This window comes from Gymnodraco acuticeps, unplaced genomic scaffold, assembly GCF_902827175.1.
Source record: "Gymnodraco acuticeps unplaced genomic scaffold, fGymAcu1.1, whole genome shotgun sequence".
Taxonomy (NCBI): domain Eukaryota; kingdom Metazoa; phylum Chordata; class Actinopteri; order Perciformes; family Bathydraconidae; genus Gymnodraco; species Gymnodraco acuticeps.
This window is the reverse complement of record NW_022990058.1, coordinates 120,481-128,838: the sequence shown is the minus strand read 5'-3', so window position 1 is coordinate 128,838 and position 8,358 is coordinate 120,481. Positions and strand designations below refer to the sequence as shown.

At 38.1% G+C, this 8,358-nt stretch overlaps 1 protein-coding gene across 1 annotated transcript; it reads left to right on the top strand.

The window, feature by feature from the left end:
* Window positions 1–3,937: 3,937 nt before the first annotated feature.
* On the top strand, window positions 3,938–8,049 carry LOC117545976 (rho-related GTP-binding protein RhoA-C-like). Its single transcript, XM_034216028.1, has 5 exons — window positions 3,938–4,057; window positions 5,120–5,275; window positions 5,901–6,021; window positions 6,124–6,254; window positions 6,346–8,049. Exons 2-5 carry the CDS (start codon window positions 5,120–5,122, stop codon window positions 6,517–6,519), a joined length of 582 nt encoding a protein of 193 aa, XP_034071919.1. The 5' UTR covers window positions 3,938–4,057; the 3' UTR covers window positions 6,520–8,049.
* The last annotated feature ends 309 nt before the right edge of the window (window positions 8,050–8,358 follow it).

Genomic DNA, 8,358 nt, shown 5'->3' with positions numbered 1-8,358 from the left:
GTAAATATGTGATTTGTAAATGTAAAACAACATCCACAAATGCATTTAAAAGATTTGCAAACTCACAAATACATTTGCAAGTGTAAAACGGATCTGCAAATACGCTAAATATGTTCACAAATTAAAAAAAGATCTGTGAATATCTCTTTAACATTTACACCTTTCGATCAGGCATTTGTGAATCCATTTTGTATTTGTGGACCAAAAATGCGCTTGCGGATCTCAAATCTCTGTTCACGGATCTCAAATCTCTGTTCGCGGATCGTCTTTTGAGACATATTTTCCGCCGGTCTCGGCTAAAATCTACTCGTGTCACTCGGTTATTTTCGGAAACCACGTGATGGCCTGCTGATGACGACATTTCCGCATGATTTCAAAGTAAGAGCATGATGGTTTGTTTAATGCTCTGTTTTTGTATTATAATGAACAGCGGAACGTTAGATGCATTCTTTATCACCATAACCCTGACCTAAATACGGTGCTTTTCTACAGATTACTTTATTACTGCACTGGTAAGGTAAAATTAGGCCGATTAATAAGATGTGAAGTGCTTTGTAACTTCGAGCCGCTTGACTGAATACACAACAAACAATGAAGAAAGAGTTTTATCTGGGCTGTTTCGCTGCCAGCTGCTCCCCCCGGGACCCGAAAGTGGCGTATAGCCTGCACTTCAACATCAACGAAAGTGCTCGATATATGCTATATTGAACCAATAACACAAACTAACTGTATCACTATAACATGATGATGATGGTGATGGTGATGAAGAATGCATCTAACGTTCCGCTGTTCATTATAATACAAAAACAGACCATTAAACAAACCATCATGCTCTTACTTTGAAATCATGCGGAAATGTCGTCATCAGCAGGCCATCACGTGGTTTCCGAAAATAACCGAGTGACATGAGTAGATTTTAGCCGAGACCGGCGGAAAATATGTCTCAAAATTCCGTGTGTGTAAAAAGACGATCCGCGAACAGAGATTTGAGATCCGTGAACAGAGATTTGAGATCCGCAAGCGCATTTTTGGTCCACAAATACAAAATGGATTCACAAATGCCTGATCGAAAGGTGTAAATGTTAAAGAGATATTCACAGATCTTTTTTTTATTTGTGAACATATTTAGCGTATTTGCAGATCCGTTTTACACTTGCAAATGTATTTGTGAGTTTGCAAATCTTTTAAATGCATTTGTGGATGTTGTTTTACATTTACAAATCACATATTTACACACAAATTATTTTTATGTTCACACAAATAATTATGAGACATATCTATGCCCATAGAATGCCCTCAAATAATCTCTGTGGAAGATGAGGGAGACGCCATGCTATGGGCTCAGAACAGTCTCATAATACACACATGCACACAGAAGGATTCAAACTTGTATTTCCGGATCCACACTTGTGTTTTTCAATGCACACACAAATGTGTTCCGTTTCATATACATGTAAATAAAATCCAAATACAGAAAAAAGTTTTACATATGTATTTTTGATCCTCACTTATTAGTTTCCCGTTTAAATCCCCTGAACCTGCAAACACAGCTTTCTGTGCACGGATCGCTTTGCATTCGTGTGTGGGTTTTTTGAGACTCCCCTGACGGTCAGCCGATTCGTACTTGTAATGTTTTCTATCTATAGCCAATCAGATGTCTCCTTCATTCTAAGCCAATCACATGAGCGCGCCCCCACGAGGGTAAAATTACTTCATATACGCATTTTGCGCAGTCCGGTCAGCTCGCCAAACAGAGGGCGGAGCATCAGGTGATCATGCAGAGCTGGTGTCTCCATCAGACTCAGCAGCTGATCTGATCTCTCTCTTGCGTCCGGTTATACTTCACTTGCGTTTATGTCCATATCGATCAGATCCAGCCCTCCTAATCGGCCTTTATAGAGAGCACCGATCAAACTATTAAGAGTGAATATCGGCCGATAATGACCGGCGGGGCTCCCCCCGTTAACAGGTCACTGTCTAGCACTGGCTTCGTAGTGCACTGATCGATTAGGCTAAACTAACCTGTAGCTGCTCCCTCCACACTCACAACAACTTCATACAGACATAAATAAAGCAGCTGTATTCGCCATAGGCCTACATACATACATTTAAAACGGTGTACACAAGCATTCATCAATGGTTTGGAAAGTGGCGCTGTACCTTAATAATATAAAGGCTTGTATTTGCGTGCATTTCCTGTTCGGAAAGTGGCGCTGTACTGAGAGTGGAGGGTGTCCTGAGATTAGCGCCTGCAGGAAGGCTCCATGGAGCTGTCAACTCCGGACTGCGCAAAATGCGTACATGAAGCGCTACGTCATGAACGCAAGAAATCTACCCTCGTGGGGGCGCGCTCATGTGATTGGCTTAGAATTGAGGAGACATCTGATTGGCTATAGATAGAAACAATTACAAGTACGAATCGGCTGACCGTCAGGGGAGTCTAAAAAAACCCACACACGAATGCACAGCGATCCGTGCACAGAAAGCTGTTTGTGTTTGCAGGTTCAGAGGTTTTAAATGGAAACCAAATATGTGAGGATCAAAAATACACATGTAAAACTTTTTTCTGTATTTGGATTTTATTTACATGTATATGAAACGGAATACATTTGTGTGTGCATTGAAAAACACAAGTGGATCCGGAAATACAAGTGTGAATCCTTCTGTGCGCATGTGTGTATTATGAGACTGTTCTGAGCCCATACCATGCTCACTTTAAGCAGAGTTTGACGAGGCAATCTCCCCTCCTGAATCATGGAGATGCTTTTGAAGAGTCTCAGTGAGAGACAGAGGCAGCTCAGACACACTTCAGCCTTAAGAGTGTCTGCCTTACTTCTCAGGCAGGAGTGAGCGGTGAACTTGCACACAATGCATAGCTCCTGATGTTAAATAATTATGATTCATGCTTGTGATGCAACATACACCCAAATAAACAAAAATACATATTTGGTAGAATACAAATAGGCAACAAGTGATGACCCAATATAGTGGCATTTCATTTAAATTTGTGATAATAAAGGGCACATGATTCAAAATGAAAAGGTCTGTAGTGTATGTTTCCTCTGACAGTTAACCCTGAAACTTGAAAACATTGTGGACTGTTTTTCCCTCCAATAGAATTATAATTTCTATGTTTATATAAATGTATGTATATATTTTTTTTACATTTGTGTCTCAAATGACACAATTGAATGTAATGCATAATTGATTTTTGAAACATCAATAAAAGATCAATGAAAGCATCTGAGCAATCAATTACAATTAAAGAAACACCCAGATGTCCAGGGGACAGTGTACAAAGCTAAAGGACATTAATTATTCACACAAATATATTAAAGAAGGTGCACCAATTAATTGTTTTTGTAGGAACAATTATCTTTTAGGGGTTGATAGGTTTATTTACCAATACAAATATATATATATATATATATATACTGTTATGAATATGAGATTAAATAAATAATTTAATTATAAATACATATTAGGTTATTAACACAGGCCTAATATGCTTTGCCGTTATTGCCATTCAATTAATTGTAAGCAAACAGAACAGTAGGGACAGTAAGCCCTATGCTGTATTTGTTTCCGAAACATTATTTATTAGAAAAATGTAATGTGTTTGTTTGATAGTTACGGTTTTAATTTGCGAAACAAAATGAATTAGTTTATTAGGTAGTGTTTTATATTTGCAAACCACACGGTGTCTGCTAGTGAATCATAGGGCATTTGTAAAACATGATTAGTTTGTTTGTGGACTGTGGAGTTATGGCAGGAAATTGGCTCCATAGGAGAGTCAATATCAACAAAAATAATACTCCATAACACTTGGTTCATTGAAATATAAAGAAAACAGGGATAAAATACACATATGGTTTTGATTGCCTTCTTGTTTTTAAAATGTTTAATAGTGGTGCCATGTTGTTGTATCTTCAAGTTGGAAAAAGGTGCCACAGCCTACCGACAAATGACGTACTTGTGCACATGCGCGCAGTAGCAGTGGGCGGAGTTTTCCAGTCGGTCAGGAAGAGGAGAAAGGCGGACACAGAAACATCAAGCGGTAATCTTACTCAGTTATAGCTTTTAAACTTTAATGCTGATTCTTGTTTCACTCAGAGAAGTATCACAGCGGTGCAATGAATGCTGAAGATATGATTTCAGAGAGAAAACATTTAATGACAGTGATCCTAACCACGGGAAACACCGTTAGCTTTCTTGCTAGCTAATGTTAGCTGGTTTGACAGGCCCGGACTGCACAGTCTTTCAGCAGGAATGGGAACACAGCACGGAAATGTCTCATGTTTACACCCTCATCCTCCCTGTGTTCTAGTCGGGTCGTTTTAAGTTAGATGTATCTTGTGAATCAGGGTATTTTAGTGAAACTCTGAGATAAGGAGACCGGTGTTCTAGCGTTGCTAACGTTGACTGAGCTGTTACTTCTCACGTTATATGGCAACCATGGTCAGAGGTGGGAGAAATACTCAGATCTTGTAAAAGTAGAAGTTCCAGACGGTAGGAATTCTCTGTTACAAGTAAGAGTCCTGCATTCAATGTGTTATTTAAGTTAAAGTACAAAAGTATTCGCATCAAAGTACCACAAGTAAAAGTACTCCTTTATGCAGATAGGCCCATTTCAAAATAATGCATATTTTTTTGTTCTGATTATGATTATTGATGCATGAATGTGTTTATCAGCTAGTTTTAATGACTTTGTATACTGCAGGGTAGCTAGGTAATGTTACTCCAGGTGTAACTAAAGTATTTTTTAAGTGTTGTTTATATTTTAAATCATTAATCCAAATCTGCAAAGTAACTGAAGATAACAGTACATTATTAATCTCTGAATTGTAGTGGGGTAGAAGAAGAAAGTAGAATATTTTGAAATACTCAAGTAAAGTCCCCTCAAAATGGTTGTTAAGTAGTATTTAAGTTAATGTACTTTACCCCACTGACCATGGTGAACTGTTGATAAAACATAGGAAGCATTATAATTGTATCGTTATGTTTAAAGTTCTTATTCATCATGATCTTGAATCATTGCCCATTTTGTAAAGGTACGTTTGGGTTTTATTATTGCTACATTTTAATAAAGTATGTCCTTGTTTTGTACTGTTTTGAACAGATGGCTGCTATCAGGAAGAAGTTGGTGATAGTTGGGGATGGAGCGTGTGGGAAGACCTGCCTGCTCATCGTCTTCAGTAAGGACCAGTTCCCCGAGGTCTACGTCCCCACTGTGTTCGAGAACTATGTGGCCGACATTGAAGTGGATGGGAAACAGGTGAGACACAAAACACTGAGGACACTAGGATCTGTGGCGTCCAAAGGGCCCTTGAACATTTTGTAATACTTCATTTAACTTAATTATCACATTCAGGATTTTTAATGCAGTTTTGTCTTCATTTAAATGTTACCCAGTTAGGGGGAAAACTAACTATTCAAAACTATCAAATGTCCAAATCAGGTCAAAATCACAATTTCCACATTCTCACTTTTGAAAGCATCAAATGTTAGGAATTTTTGCTGGAAAAATGATTTAATAATTGATCAATTATTAGAATAGTGGCTGATTAGTTTTCTGTATGTTTCGTTTCAGTTCTACTTTAAATTGGATTTTGTGTCCTATTATTAGTACAAGAACCAAAGACCTTGAGTTCACTATTATTCAAGACTAAGATACACAGCAAATATTGATCATTTATTTATGAATATTTAAATATTTCTTAGATATAATCTTTGGCCAAGAATTACCTAAATATGCATTCTATTTTTTTCTTTTGGCTGTCTTACTATTTAAAGTATAAGTCTGACTTATATTGTAACTTAAATGTTGAAACTGCCTTTTTTACTTTTTCATGATTCATTTATGTCCTCAAATGTATCTCTCTCTCTCTCTCTCTTCTCAGGTGGAGCTAGCACTTTGGGACACAGCCGGTCAGGAAGACTATGACAGGCTGAGGCCTCTCTCCTACCCCGACACTGATGTTATTCTCATGTGCTTCTCTGTAGACAGCCCGGACAGTTTAGGTATTGTCTCTGCTAGTTACACCACAATGTATCAAACACCTTGTTGTTATGAAATTGATATATGTTGTTAATTACTGTATTCTTTCCTTCCGCCTACTGTAGAGAATATTCCAGAGAAGTGGACACCTGAAGTGAAACACTTCTGCCCAAATGTTCCTATCATCCTGGTGGGTAACAAAAAAGATCTGCGCAATGACGACCACACCAGAAGAGAGCTTGCCAAAATGAAACAGGTCAGTTGCTTTGTCTAAAACTGCTGGTAGGTGCACATTTGTTGGTATAAATGTCCAAAATGTAAACTTTCTCTCCGGCTTATGTCTCCAGGAACCAGTTAAATTTGAAGATGGCAAAGAGATGTCGAACCGCATCAGTGCCTATGGCTACCAAGAGTGTTCTGCCAAAACCAAAGATGGTGTGAGGGAAGTCTTTGAGATGGCAACTAGGGCAGCACTGCAGGCCAAGAAGCGTGGCAGGAAGAACACCTGCCTTCTGTTATAGGCTCTGGAAGAGGAGGAAGCTGCCGTCAAGCACAGATGGAAAGGGCGGCTTTCATTGAGATTTGACACGGGAGAAAATTGGGGTGGGCCCAGAAAATATTTGCGTGTGCTCAATTTCTTATCACCCAATTATCCTTAACAAATTAAAACAGGTCTTAAATTATTTGAAAGGCTTTTACACCTTGGTCTATACATTAGAAGATGTGCCATTTTGCGTCAGCCTATCAAAAACTTCTAAAGGTCTGTAGGGCAGGACGTGGGGGGGGTGATTTGAAGTTGAGTAGATATAAACAGGGTTAAAATGTGCCATGATGGGAATGAAGAGAGAAAAAGGTCCTTACCAGGCCAAAGAAAATGGGGATATGACAAAGAAAGACGGAGAAAAGACATAAATATTAAATAGGTTTGAATTAAGACCATGTCTAAGTGGATTTTACACAGTATCGCCTACATGTAGTGCCTTGAGAGCAATGGTAAAGAAACGTAAGTTGTGGGGTAGGGATTCATAACTTAGATAGGGTATTATTTTGTCATTTGTAGTTTTCACACATCACATTTGTGAATGCTTATTCCCTGTCATTGGCTTTGCTCCTTCAGGCCCATATTCTGACTCAGGCGCTATGCAGGGGTATGCCTAAACTAGATTGTATGAGTTGATTTCCCATACTGAATTACTTACCTGTACTTAAGAGTGTGTGAGTGAGTGAGTGTGTGTGCAACTGTATGGTGGTTTGTTTTCTCCAGTGCAGTTCTGCATGCAGTGAATGTGTGTATATTTGTGTGGGTGTGTATTAACATATGTGTCTATGTACTGTATGCATGGAAAGGCCTTCTGCGTCACTGACCTAACCCCTTATTTCCATGCCAAAGTTACCCCTGATGGCCACATTTTATGGCTCAGATGGGTAATGGAATTAACAGCTACTCAGAGTGACATAGAAACTTTCACTTTACTGGAAGACATTGTACTTTACCTAGAGGCACAATCAGGTTAAACATGAGTTTTTAGGACCTGTTTTGTGTATACCAGAGATTCATTTGATTGTGTTAATCGGTGGGTCAAATCACGAGTGGTGTAGTTGAAACGTTGAATATTCTTTCAGATAGATGATAGGCTTATCTTATTACTATAATGTCCACTATGTACTGTATGTCTTACAAGGCTTTGTAAGGACATGTTAATGATGTGTATTTCAAGTTTGCCTTTTTCTCCATTCTCCCCATCCCTCCTTTAATGAAATTGTCATTATTGTCCTATAACTTTTTATTGTTGATGTCTCTAAATTTCTTAGCATATTTTAATCATTTTACATAATCCTGCTGTTTTGATCAGCTTATGTCAGTTAAATGATCAATTGTAACCGTGATATTGTTTAGTTGAAGGTAAAGCTTGAGGTGCAAGGCTGGAAGGTTTTGGGGATGGGCTCCTTTCTTTTTTTTCTTCTTTGCTTTTTGTACTGTGACATATTATGGTTTTTGTTTCTGGATTTTTTCCAAATAAAGCTGATATTAGGGTTTCTGTTGTAAGGTATTTATGTGTTCTTTACATTTATTTACTATTAATTGCAACCATTTCACTTATATTCCTGGCATTAATTCACTTTTTTCCTAAATAAAATACGCATAACTCTTCAAAAAAACTGATTCTATTATTTGATATACATCTACACTTCTGATTATGAACCAAATTAATTTAATATTGAGTGACTTTCACCGCTGTAGGATAAATAAAGGACTACAGATTCAGATTTAAAGCACAAACGCACCTAATAATACCATGCAGTGTGGAGGGCTACTAGTTAGAGTTGTCCTGGCTGTCTCGTCCAATCATCGTCGACAT

Coding starts and splice junctions, on each gene's coding strand:
- LOC117545976 (XM_034216028.1), top strand. CDS start 5,120: ATGGCTGCTATCAGGAAGAAGTTGGTGATAGTTGGGGATGGAGCGTGT. Junction 5,276..5,900: donor TTGAAGTGGATGGGAAACAG/GTGAGACACAAA, acceptor CTCTCTTCTCAG/GTGGAGCTAGCACTTTGGGA. Junction 6,022..6,123: donor AGACAGCCCGGACAGTTTAG/GTATTGTCTCTG, acceptor CGCCTACTGTAG/AGAATATTCCAGAGAAGTGG.